Source organism: Chelonia mydas, chromosome 10 (genome assembly GCF_015237465.2).
Source record: "Chelonia mydas isolate rCheMyd1 chromosome 10, rCheMyd1.pri.v2, whole genome shotgun sequence".
In the NCBI taxonomy this organism is placed as follows: domain Eukaryota; kingdom Metazoa; phylum Chordata; order Testudines; family Cheloniidae; genus Chelonia; species Chelonia mydas.
In genome coordinates this window covers 22,149,532-22,172,310 of record NC_051250.2, presented here as the reverse complement: position 1 = coordinate 22,172,310, position 22,779 = coordinate 22,149,532, and the positions used below count along the sequence as shown (strand labels likewise).

The following is a 22,779-nucleotide window of genomic DNA, read 5'->3' as shown; positions in this document are numbered from 1 at the left end:
ATCAGGTAAGGTGAGCTATTACTGGTGGGGGGGTGGGGGGAACCTTTTGTAGTGATAATCAAGGTGGGCCATTTCCAGCAGTTGACAAGACCGTCTGAGGAACAGTGGGGGGGATGGGGACACGTTTACAGTCTTTCAACTCATTAAGATCTTTCCTCTTATCTTTAACTGGAACAAAATCCCAGTTAAAAGCAGCTAGTTAACAGCTAAATGTAACTTCCATAGACTATGTAGCCTCAAGGGATAAAAATGCTCCCCTTCCAGCTCTTCCTCTGTCTATAGAGCACTGCAGTGGATCAAAGGTTATCCTAAAGGAGGGCTTCCCTAATAAGTAAGCTGAAATAGCATTCACCTGCGTCCAGAGTGTTACAGGAATTCACAGCAAATACCACTCTTGGTCCTGTGTCTGTCAGCTGCTGAGTCCACAGGGCTGTCTTTATCGCCTATGTTCATTACCTTGCCCCTGAGCACTGATTGGCTCAAGTATCAGTGAATGTGTGAGGGACGTGCAAGACTGCTTGCCCTAAATTAAAATTTCTTACATAGTTTCAGAAACAGCTACTGTGCATGTTTGAGTTGCCCCACACTACTTCGGGATATTTCTGGGCCCTTATAGCTGAGTTGCCAGGCCCTGCATATTTGCAGAGATTGAGAATTCAAACAAAAATCTTTTTCTCCCCACTGCTTCTCTCCCTTTCTTTGTGCCAGAAATTCAAATGCTGCAGTATAAAGCCTTTGGGTTCCGTTTGAATGCCATTTTTAGTTATGCTCACTGGAACCAAGTGAAAGGATACCATGTGGAGGAGGTGAAGAGAGCAAGCAGTACCAGCAGAATGTTCAGAAGGATCCTATCCTTTTCTATTTTCATTTCAAATAAGGCTCATTTTAATTCCTTTGTTCATGAATTACTTGCTAATAAAGGTTTCAGAGTAGCAGATGTGTTAGTCTGTATCCACAAAGAAAGCTTATGCTCAAATAAATTTGTTAGTCTCTAAGGTTCCACTAGTACTCCTGTTCTTTTTGCTAATAAAGGTCTCTTGCTGTGTTGGTGATTTAATGAACTTCATTTTTTAAATAGTTAACAATACAAAAATAAACATGTAGTCCTATTCCTTAACCTGAGTTAAAAATGCTTCTAAATCTTCTGTGTGCAAGAGAAGAATAACTTTGCAAAGTCACCAAGCAGAATACATTGTGCAATTCAACACCTCACTGCCACTGGTTGACGTTGACGCTTATTTGGAAGAGCTGTCTGATTGGTTCAGATCTTGCATTAGAGTACATATGCAGCAGGAACTCTGGATATGTGGAGGATTGGGCATAAATTCCTCTTGAATATTGGGAGTTGAGTTAAATAATAAAGTATGGCAAAGGTATTTCTGCATTTGTAAGGTGGCCTGATTGGCTTATGTCTTAGATGTCTCAGTGTCAGCATTCTTTAATGTCTTTTCAGACATACATGCTTCCTATTTAGTGATGCATTTAGAAATGTTGTGAAGAGACTTGTAGATGTTTAGTCATTTTGTGACCCTACTATAAAGTGTCATTTCCAGATGTAGTCGTCTTAATTAAAATTATTAAATAAAATTCCCAGCTTCAAATCCAGGTAAACACCTTATTGCTGCCTTTGATGGATGGTAGAATATTTGAACCTTTAATTGTTATAACTATGCTAAAATAAGATTACAGTACTAAACTCTTCCAAAATCTTAAAAGATTTTTTCACTATAGACCAGGCTTGAAGTACGCACTGTTAGACTGAATCAGTGAATCAGACATATTTATTGTAATTTTTTTTCTGTTCCCTCTTTATCATTTTAATCAGTTTTGAACTATAGATGTTAAAACAAAATTTGAAGTCTACCATTTTGAAGTCTTAGTTCTGTGTAGCTCCATCTTCTTAAAGGAAAGTATTTTGAAGTCATAATGGTCTAATTACTTGGAATTTTATTTTCAAGATTTTTCATGCTGTTATGTCGAGCTATATGTCACATCCTCTTTCAGCTTTATAAGTTTAGGTTATAGATACGCTGTTCCCTCTGTCCATAGACAGTGTGCTACAGGGTGTATTGTTGTCTGCTCTTGTTTCTATATAGCAGTTGGCGAGACTTCAATCACCTTGAATTATTAGAGGTTAGGGTAGGAGTCAGGAATCTATAGGTCTAATACGGTCTGTGCAACTGACTTGCTTGGTGATGTTGAGCAACTGTCTTGGTATCCCCACTTTATAAGTGGGAGAAAACATGTTAATTTCAGATGTAGAGAGGATCAGTGCTATTGGTGGAGTTAACTTCTTAAAATTAACATCTTAAAATGTTGCCTAATCTGCTTGTTACTGGGTTCATATTTCATTCTATACATTGCTTGTATTCTCTAGCCAAAGGACTCAAATCTCTTTACAAATTGGTTTTGTGACTAGTATTTTCTGTCTGAATTTGAAGTTTTTTGCTAGCTCTGAATTGGTGACTAAAACTATGTGTTTGTTGCCTTTTTAAATACACCTAGTTTTCATCCTCTTGGTGAACCTTGATTTGGTTCATAATGGACACTGGTGGCTCTGTAATGCAATAGCATCTTCAATTTTAATATAATATGCATAAGTCTGTGAATATTCACTGCTGTGGTATATCCAGGAGAGGGAGCACAAGATCATTTGTAGCTTCAGTGTGTGTGCATTGCAAAAATAGAAGATACTCCTGTTCTTAATTGGTCTGCTACCTTAAACATATAGAGGATACTTGCCACCATTTCTCCTTTGAAGGTGAGTCAGACTCTGGGTTCCCTTTGTATCAGTAAATGACATTCAAATGTAAGTAAATATAAACTTTTTTATGAGAGACGTTGTATGTGCTCGGGATGAATTACTGTATAAATCTTTAATGTAAAGAACAGCATCAGATTCGGATGTAATTCAATCTGCACATTGATTGTCTTTAATAATTTGTTACTTTTCAGTTTTCGTTAAACTATAGAGACTTTAGTTGTCTTAAATTTCTGAAGTTAGAATTTACGTTACCTGGAGTGTACTTAGAATTCTTGCATTTCTCATTTTGAATATGATTGAATTCAGCAACTAACAGGTTTCATTCTTTTAAAACTTGAACATTGCGTATTCATAAAAACTAATATCTGAGCTAATGGTCAAGACAGTTAACCTGCTTTCTCTGTTCCGTCACAGAGCTCAAGATTTCACATGTATTTTGTGAGGTGTAGTTGTGATGGAATAAAACTTGTGTTTTTCACTTCTCTACTGCAACAGTTTTTGGTCTAAATGTACCCTGGGTAGATATTTAATATTTTAAGAAGATTAGCTAGCTAGTTATATTGATTTTAGTATTTCTTGCTTTTAATGGCTATCATACGTGAGCATCACTTTCTTAAGGCTTTTATACTGAAGTAGAAAAATAGAGAACAAATTTAAATGTACCTAATCAATTAATATTTTGTTTATAACCGATTAGTTCCTATTTGGAGCACTAACTTCTTAATATAATCACTATTAAATACTCTAAATTTAATCACACCAAATTTAATGCTGTGATAAACAAAGCTTATGTCAAACAGCTACACACTTTGAAATTCATTTTTTAGAACTTACTTAAGTTTAAAATCAACAAAACTCTCAAAATCTTTAGTCCACATGGATTGCTGTTAAAATCCTCACTTCAACTGAGTGAATTGTCCACATCCTTGTCTGAGACGTTAGGATATACCACACACCTTCAGAGTCCGTTGTTGAATCCTTTTCTTCTTCCAGTCAGAGGTTTTTAAGATAATCCCCACTTCGTTTTGCATAATACGTTCTAGAAAAGCTGCCTCTCAAAATAAAATTTGGGAATATGCTTCACATGTAGTGAACTATCTTCAGTATGTTATATTGGATAGGTAATGCAGTTCTGATGGCATTTTAACCAATATGGAGAGCAAGGAAGATAATAAATATTACATGAAAACTTAGACTGACAGATTTTTGTATTGGTACATAACTGAATTCACTCTACAGCAAATTGAGTTGATCAAGTTGGAGAATACTCCAGAGAGAGACTTTAGTTATGTACAAGAGTATGATTGCAAAATGTGTGGTGGCTGGTTAAGACATTATTACTTACAGAATGGGAAAATTTTAGTATAGTTTGCCACTTACTAGTACAAGAAGTGTCCACTTCTCAGTGGCAGAGTAGAGCATAAACTATGGCTGTCATAAATATAAAGGGAAGGGTAAAACACCTTTAAAATCCCTCCTGGCCAGAGGAAAAACCCTTTCACCTGTAAGGGGTTAAGAAGCTAGGATAACCTCACTGGCACCGGACCAAAATGACCAATGAGGAGACCAGATATTTTCAAAGCTGGAGGGGGGGAGAAACAAAGGCTCTCTCTGTCTGTGTGATGCTTTTGCTGGGAACAGAAAAAGAATGGAGTGTTAGAACTTAGTAAGTAATCTAGCTAGATATGCGTTAGATTCTGCTTTGTTTAAATGGCTGATAAAATAGCTGTGCTGAATGGAATGTATATTCCTGTTTTTGTGTCTTTTTGTAACTTAATGTTTTGCCTAGAGGGATTCTCTGTTTTGAATCTGATAACCCTGGAAAGTATTTACCATCCTGATTTTACAGAGGTGATTCTTTTACTTTTTTTCTTCAATTAAAATTCTTCTTTTAAGAACCTGATTGCATTTACATTGTTCTTAAGATCCAAGGGTTTGGGTCTGTGTTCACCTGTGCAAATTGGTGAGGATTTTTATCAAGCCTTCCCCAGGAAAGTGGGTGTAGGGTTTGGGGAGGATTTTGGGGGGGGAGAAAGACGTTTCCAAGAGGCTCTTTCCCCTGTTATATATCTGTTAGACGCTTGTGGTGGCAGCAATAAAGTCCAAGGGCAAAAGGTAAAATAGTTTGTACCTTGGAGAAGTTTTAACCTAAGCTGGTAAAATAAGCTTAGGGGGTTTTTCATGCAGGTCTCCACATTCTGTACCCTAGAGTTCAGAGTGCAGAAGGAACCTTGACAATGGCATTAATACTTTAGCTGTTAAACATTTTTGTGTTCTCTTCCTCAGGGGAATGTAGCCACCATTTTATTTATTGACCTGCTCGTGCTTATTACAGTTGAGATCCCAGTTCTTCTTTTAATTTCATGGCTCTGGAATTGGTGCAGAATCTAAGCGGTTATTTGAAAATTAAATCTGTATGAAGTTAGACACATTCAAAAAATATTAAAAATTAAATTATTCTTAAACTGAAGTGTTGTCTTCCTGAGGCTTCAGACCTCCTGAATAATTGCCCTGAAGTGTAAATCTGCCCTATTCATTTAAATCAATCTTAATGTCAATATTAATTGTTTAACTGCTTACGATTTTCATGGAAACATACAGCTTTATGTGCTTATAGTTTCAGTGGATGGCTGATTCCTGTCAAGCATTGCTGGGTTGGAAAACTAGGAGTTATACTTCCAAAATTTAGGTCACTTCCATTATTACCAGCAAGGGCAGGGAAAGAAGTTCAGCCCCTTCCAGAGAGACAAGCCTCAACCATCTTTTAACCCTTCATTGGTATCAGAACGCTATAAATATCCCGTACCAAACTTCAACATTCACGTAACTGTACTGAAGATATTAAGTGTGCATTGACAATACATAATTCTGTGCCAAATTAAAAACTGAAGATTTTGTAGCATAAAATGGACATGTATTCCAGGAATCTCATTTAAGAATAATATCAGAACAACACAGGGAATACTGCACACATCTAGGTTAGTTTAAAAACTTCTGAACATACTTCAAATTACAGAAATGTCAGTTTTCACTTTTCTGGTTATAGTAGTACTCACCAATGCTCTGTGTGTGTGTGTGTGTGTGTGTGTGTAAAAAACCCTGTCACCAGTTCGTAGAAAAGTCTGATTAGTATATAAAACTCCAGGGTTGTAATTGGATCTGAGCAGGTGGACCTCTGCTTCTTTGGATCTTCACTGAAGACTACAGATTAAGTTGCAGGATTGAGCTCTTCGTTTATACTTCTGTATGAGGATTTTTTTTAATTTTTCAAGTCTTCACACCATAACACATTCAGATTATTTAAATGACATCTCAGATTAATCCATTATGTCTAATTACTTTTGATAGACTAATACAAAGTCATTTACAGTACTTAAAAGAGAGGTTTTTTTCTTAATGTGAAGTTTTCTGTTTCATCTCCTCTGTGCTGTTTGTCATTTGTAACCCTGTTAACTGTAGATTTGTGGGTTTCAGATTAACTGAAAGCTTGCTTATCTGCATGTTGGGAATGTTTTAGCTTCAGATGTAACAGTCCAATATGAACTAAAATCCAGTATAAAAGTGTGAAGCAATAAGCTTTTGTATCTGTGGAGCCAGTGATCTATAAATTACTGATCGGTTTCTGAAAGAAATAATATCAATCCTGGTAATTGTAGTGCATAGTAAAAAATATTTTAATAAGTGGGAGAGCATATGAGCTCTATCTTACTTTAAGAAATGTAAAATTTACTTTCAAATCCATATGGCCCAATGTGAAAAACATGCTAATTTTTAAGCATTCCTGTTGCCCTCCAAAGACTGACAGATCTTTACATGTCGGAGAAATATTTTGATGGAAAGCAAACAGGATGGGGCACTATTTTTACAGGCAGTATATGAACCTGTTTTGAAATTTGCATAGCATTACCACATTCTCAATGTTTCAAACCAGGTAGAAACTCTTTTGCTTTTAAACAGTTTTGTTCTTTCTGTTATAAAGTACCCAAGAATATTCAACCAACTCAGGGCATGGCTACACTTGCAGATGTAGAGCGCTTTGAGTTAAACCAGCCTTCGTAGAGCGCAGTAGGGAAAGCGCTGCAGTCTGTCCACACTGACCGCTACAAGCGCACTGGCATAGCCACATTAGCAGATCTTGCAACGGCCACAGAGAGCAGTGCATTGTGGTAACTATCCCAGCATGCAAGTGACTGCAATGTGTTTTTCAAATGGGGGAGGGGGGTGGAGTGTGACAGGAAGTATGTTGTGTGTATGTGGGGGGAGAGCATGTCAGCATGCTGTCTTGTAAGTTCAGACAGCTGCAGACCCCCTCCCCACCTCTCTTTCTTACACACAGCATTCCACAGTAATGGTTGCTTTGTCTCGGAGCAGATAAGCATGCTGGCTGTCAGAAACGGAGCTTTCAAAGGGCATATCCGCATTCCTACAGTGAGCTCAAAACAATGAGAAGAGTGGCCACTTGACTTAAGGGGATTATGGGATGTTTCCGGAGGCTGATCAGAGCACAGTAATGCAACACCTTGTTCACACTGATGCCCGGGCGTTTCAGCCAAGGTGCAAAAAGCGTTAATCTTCTCTCCAAGGTGGAGTACCAGGAGCGCTCTAGCTGTGGAGTTAGAGCGCTCTACGTGCCTTGCCAGTGTGGATTGGTAGTGAGCTAGGGCGCCTGGGGCTGCTTTAATGCGCTCTAACTCGCAAGTGTAGCCAAGCCCTCAATCATTCAAGTTTCCTTCACCTCAGAGCATACAACCTACAGTATAGTCAATTACCATCTGAGGCCCCCAATTAGAGGCAACAGCTTAATTAGAAAGCACTTGGGTTGTCGATTGACCATTGCTATTTCTCTTACTATGTATATCGGCAGCTTTTTACATGATAGGAAAGAAAGTACATTGACGACTGCACCACCTGTGTTAGCAGATATTTCCATCAGATATTAAGTTCAGGTTTTTTTACTGTTTAAACGTTTGGTTAAAAGGACAAACCAATATAGACGTGGTCCACCCTATTAACTTGATGTCAGTTGGGAATATAGGAAAAAACTTAACAACAAATTCTTGGCATATAATATTAGGGTCTTCAGCTCTCCAACCAGTTGCATTAGATTATTCTGTTTCTGGATGGTTGCCAGCTTCATCTGTTTATGAAGCTGGTTTCTCATCTGTAGAAGTTCACATGTAAATAAGTACTGTTGGAGAATCTGAGTGAGTTTTGCTTTGTAGGAATCTTGAGTTGTATGTTTAGACTACATTTAGGTAGTCTGTGAATAGTGGGGGTGAGATGGAGGAAAGATTCAGCACCTGGTACAGCTTTAAAGCAAAATCTAATAGATATCTGTTTTAATTGAGGTTTAAGCGTAAGAAATCAGAAATAACTCAATAACCAGTCTGAGCTGTTCATTAGTACCTTGGTACTTTGAGTCTGTCAGGTTATATGGGTATATTTTATCATATTGCAGCCCAGCACCTCCCACAATTCCGCTATGCATGGGCTTCTTGTCTAATTTCTGCAGTCAGTTCAAAGCTACAGCAGATCATGTGCTGGCCATGCCCCCTTCTCCTTGCTGCCAGATCTTAAGCCTTGGTGGCAGCAGTCAAATGGTGGTTTGCTTTGTTCCCATCCTTTTCTTTAGCCTTTTATTTTTAGCTGTTTTTCAAGCTGTAGCAAGCAGGTTTTTTTTAGTTCAGGCTTCTCTTCCTTCCTTGTCCTGAATCTGAAGAGTCTGGTGGTCACAGCCACCTGAAACCTCTGCGGTAGTGCCTCCTTGCCAAGCTCCTCTGCTCCCTTTCAGCCATGCCAGAGCAGCCGCATAAGCACTGGGCAAAATCTAAAAGGCGCTTTTATATGCTAGGCAGCTTTCTTAGGCACAGCGATGAGTGAATTGTGCCCAGCCTGATCCCAGTCAGCTAACCCTAACTCTGCTGGGAGATGGGGCTCTTCATTGATCAGGCATGTTGGGTCCTCTGCTACCCCAAGAAGTCCCGACTCTCCCATGGGGAGAAAACCTGACCAGGGGACAGAGGACAGAACAGGGAGAGGCTCTAAGGAGGAGGACCACATCCAGCTGGCCCAGGGGATAAAACCTGGGGCAACACACGACTGCAAAGATAAGATCCTTGTGGGGCTACCAGTCCCCATCCAAGTCCTAAAATGGGTCTGAGTTCCTTGAGGAGAGATTTCCTCCTTCACAATGTGAGCCAGTGAATTCTGGTAATGGGATCCCATCCCCCACTCAGATGGATTGGGACCCCAAATGGGAGGACCCCAGGATCCATGTAAGGCAAGCTGCAAAAGACCATGCTCTGGCCACAGCATGGCAGCAGTGCCCACAAAGTGCACGTGCACAAAATAAATAGCCTGAAAAGAACATTCGACTCGGACCCCTACTCCTCTGCTGAAGAAGGAATGCTTTCAGACTGAATATGAGCAGGACTTGGAAAAAAAATTAGCAATATTTTCCCCCTCAGTGAGTGTGAAGCCATCTGCTAAAAAGTTGCATCCACAATCCAGATTCAATCCTTATTCTGTGGCTAAGCTTTCAGGCAAACACCTTCCTTCAAAATCGTCCTCTGAGGCCATGATTCTTCTGCACTCCTCCTTTGAGGATGTGATTAGAGAGCAGTGGGAGAGACCCAAGAAGAGTAAATGCATTCACAGACATGACTGAAGATATTATAAGCTGTAACAGCCAACAAAATATTACCGAAGTTCCAAAGGTTGATACTGCAATGGCCTCCCTGGCAGAGGATGAGGTTGTCCCATTAGAAATGGAGTTTTTGGACCCAACAGACAGGAAAATGGAAGCCCCCCTCAGAAGGGGTTTTGAAGCTTCCTTGGCCACTTCAGAAAAATCTCTCACGGCCACATGCTTCATGAGAGCTACAGTGTCCTGGCTGGGGACACTGAAGGACATAAATCACCCTGACTTCAGCGCCATTTTAAAGAAAATTTCCCTGGCAACAGCATTTGTGGCTAATGCCTCAATGAATGCAATGAGATTTTTCAGCCAGGCTATGGTACCCAGTTCAGTGGCTAGGCAGCTCGTATGTCTTGGTCTCTGGAAGGTAGATGCTCACTCCAAGCAGTCCTGTGTTCCTCTGAGTTAACCTCTTTGGAGAAAAACTAGATAAGACAGTGGCAAAAAATGCGGATAAATCTAAGTAGGCCCTTCCCTCTTCTCTGAGCTCTCTAAGAAGGGAGTTTTGAGTTTTTAGCTTTTAGGCAGAGACATTCCTGTCAGGAAGATGGGTGAAAGAAGTACCAAAGGAAGGATAAACCAAGGGCAAGTTGTGGAACAGTCTCACAAGCCCCATGACACGACAAAGAGCAAATATGTCTCCATCCAGACCTGAATCTAGAAGGCAGAATTTCCCACTTTTCAGAGGAGCACTGTGTGTTGACCACAGACAAGTGGATAAGAAACAGAGAAAATCAGGGAAACTCCCTTGGGCTTTGGGCTCCAACCCATCTCTTCTTCATCCAGTTGCCAATCGTCAGCAAATGCTGCCAGGCATGAACTGTTCCAGAAGGAGGTTTCCTATCTTCTGAATATCGGAGCAATAAAAGGAATTCCGTTAGAAGAAAGGTTCTTCCCCCTCTTCTTTATCGTTCAGAAGAGCACCGTGGTGGGTTGGAGGGAGAGTGAGAGCCATCCTCTACCTTAAGGAGCTCGAAAAGGGTCCTCAGGCTGTTTGGCAGATGAACACCCTGATATCCAGATTTCTCAGAGCAGTCAGGCTGGCCAGGCTATCAATTATACCAGTCTTCCCCACATGAGACCTAGCACTGGTGTCCAAGTCTTGACCACTCACCCCTTTGAGCCTCTGACTTGAATATCAGCATTCTGTGTCTCCATCAAAACCTGTTTCGCCTTGCCATTATGTCTGCTAATGAGTTTTAGAACTGGCAATCTTTATCTATCCAGGAACCTTACTGTATGTTCCATAGTGAAACGATGCTGAGAATTTCAGGATCTTTTCTCCCCAAAGTGTAACTCTCCTTTCCATACATCACAGAAGATGATCCTTCCTTTATTCTCTCCAAGGTCACAGCACCTGATTGGGAAGCTGTAGCATACCCTAGACGTTAGAAGAGCACTGAAGATTTACATTGTATAAAGACTCCACAAGGAGGTCAGGTGCCCTCTTTGTCTCCTTCCATTCAAAGTGGTAAGAACTCGGAGCCTCCAAGCTATCTCTTGCTAGATGGATCATTCTGTGCATTGTTGAGGCCTAGAAGGTATTGTGACTTTTTGCTTTTTGGCCCAAATAAACTGTGTTTCTAATGCAGAAAGATGCAGAATGGCCACTTGGTAATTGGCTAACACCATTATAAGACACCAAAATGTGAACTTTAGTTCTTCTGCAGAGCCCTCCTTTGGCAGGAAGATGCTGCAGGCGGTGGTTCAGTAACACTCTTGCTTTTCGACTAATATTCACGAGGAGGGGGTTCCCTATCTCATTCTGTTTTAATTTCTCTTTATCCCTCCCTTCTCCTGTTCATTGCTTGCTACCTCTGTGTTGCAGAATTGTGGGAGACTCTGGGCTGCAGAAAATTTCTTATTACTAGCAAAAGGGAAATTATTAGGTATCTTCCACAGTTCTGTCCACAATGGATGGCTTCGCAGCTGATGGCTCTCACTTTTATTTGGATTATTACCATGCAGTCAGTCATCTACTGTGCATAATAATGCGTCATCATTACCCCCAAATCTTTTTCAATGTTGCTGCTTCCCGAGATGATAGTCTGTAAGAATGGCCTGCATTCTTTATTCCTAGATGTGTAGTGTTACCTTTGGTTGTATCGATATGCATATTGCTTGTGCCAAACTTACAAAAGGATCCAGATCTCTCTATCAATAACTTGTCATTTTCATTATCTGCAAACTTCATCAGTAATGATTTTATATTGCTTTCCAGGCCACCGATTAAAATTGTTGAATAGCATAGGGCCAAGAATCAATGTTAAATAGTATAGGACCCTTCTAGAAACATCCACAAAAGCGATTTTCAGGTATTTGCATGCACGAAAAGAGCAGTTACTCTAACCCTACTGCTAGCTTATCTTTATCTTCTATCATGAAAAAGCAAAGGACTTATTAATAGTGAATTTCTACAAGAAGCAATCAACTGAGTCAAAATCAGCTCCTTTTTAGGTAAAGTTGTTTTTCATTACTCATACTCGAGGGAAAATGTATCAGGTAGCAAGTCTTGATGGTCTAAAAGCAAGGGTCTGATCTTAAGTATGATAGAGGTATATGTCATAAACTGTTTAGATTTGAGATGTTCACTAGCTAGAAAAACATGTCTTTTTCATATACACTTGTCAAATTTAAATGTCATATTAATATTTTAGAAGGCAGTGTAGATTGTCATTAATCCATATTTGTACATGTGTAGAAAGTGGTTAAATCAGAATAACTCGCCATTTTAATTCATTCTTTAAAAAACTTTTTGAAACACTATGAGCTATAATGGAGATAGGATAACATTTTTTCAATCATTGTAAATTATTGGGATGTTTCTAGGTACTTGGCCATATAAATCCAGTTTATCCTATTCTGATATTTAATTATCAAGTTTGATCATGAAACAGTGACATCTGTTGTGGGTGACCACTAAAGAAACAATAGCATGGTTACTTAATAGCAATGGTCTTTAATGATGGGTCACCGAAAACTGTATGAGTAATGAAAAACAACTTTACCTAAAAAAAATGCTAACCTGTACTTAAGGATGGAATAATCTGTCACATAAGGAAAAACTCTGTTTTGAGACTATTCCAGCTTTTTGAAACACACATTGAAATGAAATGAAAAATGGAATGAAATTAAAAATGAAAATAAGGAAATGAAAAATGCAGGTTTCACTTTAAAGAGCATTTGTTTTCAAAGAGCTATTGTTTCCCAAACATCCTTAACTCTGCTCCAATATCACAGCCCTAAAAAACAGATATGTAAGACAATATGCGCTCCAAATACTTGCAGGTTTATTTCATCCAAGTTTTGCATTGAAGAATATATCTGGTTACCATTCTCTTCCTTTTAAGATTAGTTTATAGAGATGCTGTCAGAGTTTTTCTGAAGTGTGTGATTCTTTAAGGCTTGTCTGCAGTTTAATGAAGGTTGTATTCTGGAGTATCTACTGTCTCTGGGTGATTTCCCCAAGATTTTAAAGACATAAAGCTCAGATTAAGGATAGTTTTAGCCTCTGAATTTTCCTAGTTTGGACTGGTTTTTTGTCTTTACTATCGCTTTCAAATGTTTAAAATTTCAATTTAATGTACCTGTACCAGGTGAAGAGCAACTGTTAAATTGTCCCATGTGTAGGTATCTTGATACATGATATCATACAGGATTTACTGTGTCAGATGTTTTCTTCCCTTGGACTTTGAGTAGTCCAGTTCATTTAGACAGCTGGAGGACATTGGACTAGAGCAGGTGCAACAGCGCAAGTTGTGATATATTTTTTTGCACTACTCTCACTTGAATTGTTAATCCTCATGAGCTTGTAAAGCTCTGAGAGCCGAATGGGATCGAGATGGCTGAAGTGGGCATTAGGTTGTATTTATCTTATCATTTCCCATTGCATCTTTCAGCCTAATTTGACCACTTCCAGAATCTGGATAGCAAGGGTCCTAGTGGACTTTAGTCTTGTGAATCCTCTCCCTTACCTGGCTATTGGAGGCTGTGATTGGGGTATAACCTTCTTATTTAGAGTCTGCAATAAAAAAGTGTCTGAGTCTTGTCTGTTGCTCTTTGTAATTTGTGTGTTTTGTATACCTGTGACTGAATATGTTTGGAGTGGTAAAGTAATGTGGCTCTAATTTAAATGGCTATCCAAAATGAAGTAGAAAACTTCCTTAGTCCAGCTGAGAGCAGCGCTCTAGGGTTTTTATCTCAACTTGGTTACTCACTGACTGTTATAAGTTAAGCCACTTGAGACTTGAAATTCAAAAGTTCCACAGTAGTCACATTAGTCTTTGAAAAGTGCTTGTATACCATAGTGATGGGCCTTGAATATAATAGAAGAGATTGTCTTTACCACTGACAAACATTATGGCTTTGAGTGTTTCTGGCACCAAGGAAGAGGCAAGCAGTGGTTTGGAGATTTGGCACCAAGAGGCTGTGGAGGCTTATGGACGGAAACTGAATCACTACCCTCTTTAGCAGGAGGAACAGCTTAGTCACAGGGGAGGGAAAAAAGGCTGAGCATGTTAGAACTAATCCTTGGAACAAACCACCAAGGTATCTCCAACAGTACCTGCTACTGTATCCTATAGTCGGCAAATGTGTTAGCTGGGGGTTTCTGCTACAGTGATTAGCTGTGAAATTTTGATATTAGAAGGCTTGAGTAAGCACCTCTCCTATTACGGTGAATGCAAGCTGTTTTGTGTACCTCGGAACTGTTGTTTGAAGCCATCTGCAGACGCAGGCAGAGACACTACATTAGTTCATATTCTGAAGGTTCTTTTCTAAGTTTTATAATTGCAAACTTTATTAAAAAAAGATCAAATTCTGCAGCAGGGGTTGAGTCCTGCAGACAGTTGGACTTCTGGAGTGACAGCAAAGGGACCCTGAGGATATTTACTGAACTTGGTGATGTGATTCTCAAGCACTTTCTGTAAAATGCCTTAAAGATAAGCAATATATGTAAGTGCTAATTATTGCTGCTAGTAGTAATAAAGGCTGAGGACTCTTGTCTGATTACACACACGCTACAATATATTTTAAAGGCTTTTAGCTCCCAGACTTTAATAGACTTAAATGTTAATTTAAAGTACTATACTAATTTAAATGATCTTTTGGAGATGTAAGAAATGTTCTGAATTGTGCACTTGTGTTGGTGTTTTGTTTCAAGAGTATTTCTGTACCAGTAAACAGTGGATATGAGATGCAATGCACTTGTCCATTTACTGAACTAATCAAGAGTATTTGACTGTAACTAAGAACTGAATTGCTTACTGAATCAGGGTCAATCTACCCTGGGAGAAGCTGAACTTATCCTTCAGTGGTGGAGCTGTAGTGGAGGCAGGCACCAGACATTTATCACTATCTAATACTGCTCTGGTTAAATGACTGCTACAATGCCTGAGCCCTGTCCGTTTTACAGCTTCTAGTATTGATATCACTCTTGGAGAATTACAGGTCTGATTTTTCCTGTTGCAGACTCACTGTGAGGGTACACAGGGGTAGACTTCTATAATCAATGTGAAAAAAAAACGCTTTTTCATTGGCTGTAGATTCACAGCTGTCACCTCATTTTTATTAAACGCTTCAGTTAGATACATGTATTGTACACAAAATGAGGTTGCTTGACTGATAACTTTAAATATAGGGCCCTGGCATTTATAATGCTCCGTTGCAAAAATGTAACTTTAATGATGATCTTTCATTTTATAGCTGGTCCATTGTGTGGCTGTTTTTGGAATAGATTCATTTATTTCTCAGCTTCTGTTTCAATCACTGAAGTATTTAAACAGTGTGCAAAGGTCAAATGCTTAGAATTCCTTTCAGTATTTAAGAAAGAACTGGATCTTTTAAGAAATTTAAACCGTTTTAGAACAAAGTCTACATTTTAGATGCACAGTATGAAATATTTAATGGACTGTGCTATCATTCATCTGTTTTCATTGCCAAGAGGAAATTTTTTCAGTAGTTCCTTTGGAATGTCAAAATATTTATATTCAGTGCCTGAAAGTATGTGCAATGTGAAGGGTACATGGTGTCTTTTTCTCACTCTTACCGGTATACATTTTTGCGTTCATCAGTCTAATTCAGTGCCAATGTTTGACCTATATTTTCCTTATAATAAAAATGCTAGTTTTCAAGTTAAATCTTGAGTCATAAAAGCTACAAATGTAAACATTGTGTAAGGCATTCTGTGTCAGCAGGTGAATTTACCTAAACATAATTTTTTGTTTGAAGGAAATCACAAACCCATAGTGAATGAAACAAACAAACTGAACCCAACCTTTTAAAAAAAGGCTTCACAGTTTTAAAGAAATGCTGACTATGCATAAAGGCAAATGTTTGGCTAGATGTAACTGATGCTGCATAGTATTCATATATGTAAGTTGGCCATGAAATGACATAATAAATCATTGTATAATACAGAAATGATATTGCCTAACATGGCCCAGTAAATTAAGACTTCACAAACATAGTTGTAACTGAGAAAATTCTTCTTCTCTTTTCTTTATGCCACTTTTTCTGGTAAGGATTGCGGCGATAGTATGGAGAGTAGGGAGGACCAGACCTCCCTTTCCTCTTAAACAGGTTACAGCTCCTCCTGGGGTATTCCCCAGCATTCCTGGGTCAGCTGGGGAGATATTATTCCTCCAACGTGTCCTGGGTTGACCTCAGGGCCTCCTCCCAGTGGGACATGCCTGTTAGAGTTCCAAAGGAAGCCTTCCAGATGGTATCCTTATCAGGTGCCTGAACCACCTCAGCTGGCTCTTCTCTATCTGAAGGAGTATATATTCTACTGCAAGGCTCTCCCAAATAGCAGAGCTCCTCGCCCTGCCTCGGAAAGTAAGCCCAGCCACCATGCGGAGAAACCTCATTTCTGCCGCTTTTACCCGCAATCATAGGCGCTGACTCCGTGGGTGCTCCGAGGCTGGAGCACCGCCAGGGAAAAATTAGTGGGTGCTCTGCACCCACTGGTAGCCAAGATCCCCTCACCCCCGCGCCCCACCTCCTCCCCTGAACACGCCGCATCCCCATTCCTCTGCCTACCTCCCAGTTCTTCCCCCCCAGCCACCGCTAAACAGCTGTTTGGCAGCATTAGCACGCTTTGGGGGGCAAAGGGGGAGCGGGAATGTGGTGTGCTCAGGGAAGGGGTGGGGATTTGGGGGAAGGAGTTGGAATGGAGGCGGGGCAGGGGTGGGGCCTCATGGAAGGGATGGAGTGGGGGTGGGGCCGGAGGTAGAGCAGGGGTCGAGCACCCAGGGGAAAGAGGGCAAGTCAGCACCTATGCCCGCAATTTCATCCTTTTGGTCATTACCCAAAGTTCATGACCACAGGTGAGATGGGGGACTGAGAAAATAATGCTGAAAATAGTCAGACTAGAGTTAGCATTTTCAGGTGCTGTTATCAATATACGTATGGGAATATGGACAAACGTCAGAAAAGTAGTAACTTTCATAATTAAATTTTAATAATTTTATTTGGTAAAATGATGATGATGTGTAATTAGTAATGGCTTCACATGTTAGTAATCCAGTGCAGTTTGGTTCCTATGAAAAGTTCTGAAACAAATCTCCAGTATATAGTATTTCAATCATATTTCATTTTACAGAGTCGCTTAGTGATTTAAATTAATATTCAATAATGGACACCTTAAAAATGGAAGTATTAACTTAGCATGGCCTGACTGGGCTCTTGGTTTTTTTGTGAAGTTTTTAAACTTCCCCTAACAGATTTTTGGTTCAAAGCTTTCCCGGTGCTACCTTTCCAAGAAAAGCTGCCCTGAGTCAAAACATTTTTGTTGGCATTTTATGTTTTTGACTTAGTCCTGAAATTGTTTAATCTTTCATTGATTTATTAATCAAATTCAAGTAATTCTGGGTATTGGGTCTGATTGTATTCGTTTTTCTTAGTTTAAAGATTTTTAAAGAAATATAGTGATCAATTTATTTTCTTAAGTAGCTCACATAGGAAGTTTAAGCCAGCTGTACAGTTCAAGGAAAATGTGGATTTATTTTTAAAAATATGAAGGGGAATGGAGTATATTATGGTAAGAGCAGTTATCCCGGCCCTGCCAGGGACTTACTTGATCTTGGACAAGTGACCTAACCACTCTTCTTAAATTTTCCAATCTGTAAAAGGATAATATCTTTGTGATATAGCTAAGCTTAACTGCAAAGTGCTTTAGACTGCCAGATATAATGATTACATGAATGTTAATGTAAATCTGTATTAGAGAGTGAACTCTCTAAGGGCTTGTCTCCACTTACCGGGGGATCGATGTGTGGCGATGGATCCCCTGGGAGTCGATTTAGCAGGTCTTCATCTAGTGAAGACCCGCTAAATCTACTGCTGATCGGACTCCGGTACTCCATCGGAATGAGAAGCATAAGGTAAGTCGACGGGAGAGTTTCTCCCATCGACCCAGTGCGGTATAGACACCGCAATAAGTCAACCTATTCACGTAGCTGGAGTTGTGTAACTTAAGTTGACATAGCCCCATAGTGTACACCTGCCCTAATTTTTGGCGGCTGTTCTGTGGTGATGGCATGCAGTCAGAGAATGGAGAAGTTCATATCCTCAAGAAAAGTCCATAGCCAGCTAAGCAAAAGTATGCATGTTTGCTCCTGTGCTGAGAGTAGAGCTGTGTAGAGCAGGGGTCTCAAACTCAAATGACCACGAGGGCCACATGAGGACTAGTACATTGGCTTGAGGGCCGCACCACTGACCACCACCCCCCTGGTGCCCTACCCCCACCCCCACTCCACCCCTTCCGTGAGGCCCTGCCCCGCCTCTTCCCACCCCTTCCCTGCCTCCATTCCCACCCCTTCCCGGTGCGTGCCAGGCCGGAGCCGCTCTAGGTAAATGTTGAAGGGGGGGCTGTGGGTACCTGGCGGGCTGCAGAAAATAACCGCGGGCCACGTGTTTGAGACCCTTGGTGTAGAGTGACATCACTGGTGCTTCATTTCCCTGGTCCTGAGATTTAGGATTTAGACTAGGCCAGGATGAAGTTGTTTTGATGTAAAAGCAGATGGAGATTCAGGCACTTCTAAAATGCAGTAAAAATTGTGACAATTGAAATCTTCTATAATACTTCATGCAAAATCTGTTTTCTCCTCAGAGTGGTTTCTTTACCCTATTCTTCCATTGGGGAGTGGTGTAGAAAGCTGTGTATGGTGAGACAGATCTACCTTTAGATGATAAACAGGGAATACCAGAAACTCCTCAGCCAGGCATGGGCTCCTGTTGCTCCCTCATTACTTGCTGCAGAATTTCACTTCACTTGCTACAAAAACTGGCTGCTAAATATTTGTATCAACTAACAGGTGAGGAGCTATTGGCTGAATTGTTAGAGATATTAGTAGCTGAGATTGCAGAGAGGCCTCAATCCTCAGTGTCAAAATGAGCCCAGCAATCCACTGGCGGCTATCAATGCCAAGGGTATCAAAAAAGGACAGAGGAGGAGGAGATGTTTCCATGGAAATCTAGATGAATTTTTTAAGAGGCTGGTAGTGGTCCCACCAAGATACAATTCACAGACCCCAGCACTCAGTGCCACAGCCTGGACTCTGGATCACCTCCAAGCTCATGGCTTTGCAATACCACTGGCTAAAGCTCCATAATTCCCTTCACACACATAGTTCACCTGGGAGTGGAGTTAGGCACTTCGGAGATGAAAATCTGCCCATCACTGGACATAATACAAAAGATTCAGGATCTGATATTCATGCTTGACAAATGCATGAGATCAACCATAGCTCAGTGTCTCTAGCCACTGGCCCTTCTGGTCCTGTATATATGGGCTTTCCAGTGGGTGAGATCACGTCAGGTGTCTCCAGGACTTTCTTCTGGGAGGATGGAACCATTTCCTGGAGCGCATGCAAGACTTGGAATTGGTTCCCAACCAGATACAGGATCCTTTATGATGTTCATGCCCAAAAAACTTTGCAGGGGTCTTCCCATTTGTCTTCCAGACCTGCCAGTTCTCACAACAGACCCAGTTGACGGGATGGGCAGCACATCTGGGACCCAGAATGATGTAGGGTATCTGGAGCTCCAGAGGAAGAAACCACAGCATCAAGCTGTTAGATCTCACAACTGTTAAATTGGCTCTGCTGAGATTCCAGAGCTACCAAGAGGTCAACTACGTCTTGGTCCAACCAAACAACATGAGCACATTTGCATACTAAACAACCAAGGGGGAACAAGGAACGTAGCTCTACATGCAGAAGCAACAAAGACAATGGAATGGGCAGACCAGACTCTCTCTTCCCTAAAGGCGATATATATAGTAGAGCTAAACCAAAAGGCAGACTGGCTCAGTGGACAAACTACTCAGAGTGATGCCTGAACCAGGAAGTCTTCCTTCTGATCTTGTGGATGTTAGGTTGACTGATAGACACCGATTTGCTAATTGCCAGAAAACAAAAAGGCCAAAATTCTTCACCTGAGAAGCAGACCTCAAGTCCATGGGGACAGATGCTCTGTCACATAGATGGTTGCAGTGCCTACACTATGCATTCCTGCCGTAGTGTCTTTTAGGGAAGGTGATGCAAAGGTAGAGAGCAGAAGCAAGGGTGGTAGTTCTAAATCTGTACCGACCAGGGAGACTCTCGTTCGCTCATCTGATAGATTGAAGCTAGAATCATCTTTGCAGCTTGCATTGAGACCGAACTTCTTTTTTCCAAGGTCCATTCCTCCATTCAGACCCAGATCACTTTTAGCTGATCACTTCCAGAGTGATCAGGACTCTGTTCTCATCCAGGGAATTTCCACACTAAAAATCATGGGTCATATAGACAAAGTTTAATTCCTGGTGCCAAGAGCACAATGAAGACCCAAGGGATCTTGGGATTCCAGCCACTCAGAACTTCCTTCAGAAAAGTGCAGATAAGGGCCTTCAACTGAGCACTGTCGCTTGCCTTGTGTCTGTCCTGTGTAGCATACTGTTTGCAGGATCCTCAGGGTTCTTGGCAGAACACTCAGGTATACATATTTCTCAGAACAATCAGACTGGCCAGATCAGCGAGCAGTCTAGGTGGATCACACTGTGCATTGTTAAGGCATAAAACCATCTGGCATGCCTGTTTGCAGAAATCAGGGCACATTCTACAAGATTCATGGCAACCTCATGGGCCGAAATGGTGTACACTTCCACTGTAGAGATCTGTAGAGCAATCACTCGACCTTGTCATCCCATAATGCTTCTATCAGATGCTATAAGGTGGAACTTGTCTCCACAGAGGCCTCTTATGACAGGAAGGTGCTTCAGGCAGTAGAACAGACTTAACCTTGCCATTTAAGCAACTCAAAATATGTATGTTCAATTATCTATCCCTTCCTACTCCTGTTCACTGCTCACTACTTCCCATATGTTTCAGAATTATGGTAGATACTGGGCTGCAGAACGTAAAATTGTACCCAATAATTTTCTTTCTGCTAGCAGCATCTCCCACAATCCTACCAACCCTGGACGGCTTTACAGCCAAGGGTGGTCATTTTATTTGGCTTGTTAATGCGTAGTGAGTGGCTTACCATACACGGTTAATGATCTGATAGTGAAGTTGTTATTAATAATTTTCCAAGGGTTTTTTTTTGCAGCCTTGGAATGAATTATCTGGCAGCACCAACCAGGAGAAGGTGTGGGTAGTATAGGCTATGCTGCAGCTTTGAACTGCTTCCGAAAACTGCTTACAGGAGGGGAATAGCCCATATATATGAGAATTGTGGGAGATGCTGCTAATAAAAAAAATATTAGTAAGAAATTTTCCATTTTGTGAAGTATTCCAACTACAAAGGTCACACTTTACTCTGTTTGTGCCTCTTAAATTATAAAATCTTCTGAGCTGCAAATTATATCTACGTTAGAGCTCGGAGAAATTTTTGAATCCAAACCTATTTCCGGTGTAAAATGCAGAATTGGGTCGACCAAAACATTTTGTGTGGAATTTGCTAAATTGTTTCAGTTGGAAAAACCAAAACAATAAAAAGTCAGAAAAAATCAAAATGCTTTGTTTTGGTATTTCCAAATTAAAATATTTTTACTTTTCAACTCCGAATTATTTTTTTAAATGTTCATAAATTAGAATTCAGCTTGCTTTTTAAAATAAAAACAGTATTTTGTTCAACCAAACACAAGATTTTCACTTTACTGAAAAAATCTTCACAAATTGTTTTTGGGTCAATCCAAAATTATTTTTTTTCTTTTTCAGAATTGCAAGCCAACCCAAACATCATTTATTCGAATATTTCCAATCAACGTGTACAGTGCATCTTATACAGTTATAGCAACTGTTAAAGATTTACAAAATTAAAAGCAAGTTTAAAATGTGTAAATTTTTCTGAAGCTTAATGCAAGTTGTGCACCCTTTTTTTCTTGGGTGAGATGCAGAGACTTCAAACAAATTTTGTTCGCAATTTAGAAAAGCCATTGATGAAAGGTTGGAGAACAGAAGAAACACCCTGGGAGCCTGAGCCTTCAGCCAAAAAAATAGATGTTTGTCAGGAGTAGCCAATAGCTTACCTTTTTAGGACTTGAGACTAAAGTAGCACCCAGTCTCTGGTTTTTGAGTCGTTAGATTCAATAGCCCAGCATTCTTTCCTGAGTCATTTTTCAGAGACTAAGGTGTGGACCTGTTTCTAATTTGTATCCTAATTTGTTCAAAGATGACTCAAAGTTCTCTGGTTTTGAGCCAGTTTTATCTCTGAATGAAGGAAATGGATGGGAGACATGTTGGAAATGGCCTTTTTAACCAGAGAACTCTCAAAAGACCTTTTTTGAAAAAGAGTAAGTAAAGCAGGAACATGGATGGGTCTTAGTGAGGTCAGAGTTGATAGGTGGTGTTTTATTTGAATTGATGTCCACATTTCAAATTTAGCATTGATGCTTCAAGGCAGAAGAAAAGTCTGTTACATTAAAATTGTGAGAATGGAGGGAACCTGTTCTTAGTTTTGTATCAGACAGGGCAAGCTCATGTTTGTGCAGTGGACTGATTCCAGTCTACTTCCAGGAAAAACTTAGGATATTGCTTATTGGCAAAGATGGTAGCAACACTTACAGTGAAGGTTGCCTGGCACTTCCTGTTACAAGACCATGCTTATAACTTTGCCAAATTATAGCAGTTTGGGCTTGAATTTTCTGTCAGTCCTCTCAATGGATTCAGCAAAGATGAATTAGCCATTTTCGAGAAGATGATTAGGGACAAATACATTTTGCCTATGTTAAATTCTTACCTTTCTCTATTGAAACAGTCTAGTTACCCACTCCCCCACATCCCCATACTTTGGAGAAGAGGTATGAAATTTGACTGACAGGTTGCCTTTGTGTCCA

General features: G+C 40.3%; 1 protein-coding gene across 8 annotated transcripts in view; it reads left to right on the top strand.

Annotated features, from left to right (window-relative positions):
- The window catches only part of PARN (poly(A)-specific ribonuclease), a 172,175-nt gene that overhangs the window by 86,749 nt on the left and 62,647 nt on the right, over window positions 1-22,779 (top strand). The window contains exon 23 of one of the 8 annotated variants that reach the window (XM_043523384.1): window positions 21,662-21,762. The exons of 6 other annotated variants lie outside the window; for them this stretch is intronic. In XM_043523384.1, the coding sequence (XP_043379319.1) occupies window positions 21,662-21,747 (86 nt within the window). In that variant the 3' untranslated portion in view covers window positions 21,748-21,762. Of the gene's footprint in view, window positions 1-10,808; window positions 10,931-21,661; window positions 21,763-22,779 lie in introns of those variants that run through there. One more of the 8 variants, XM_037910037.2, reaches the window with a different exon arrangement.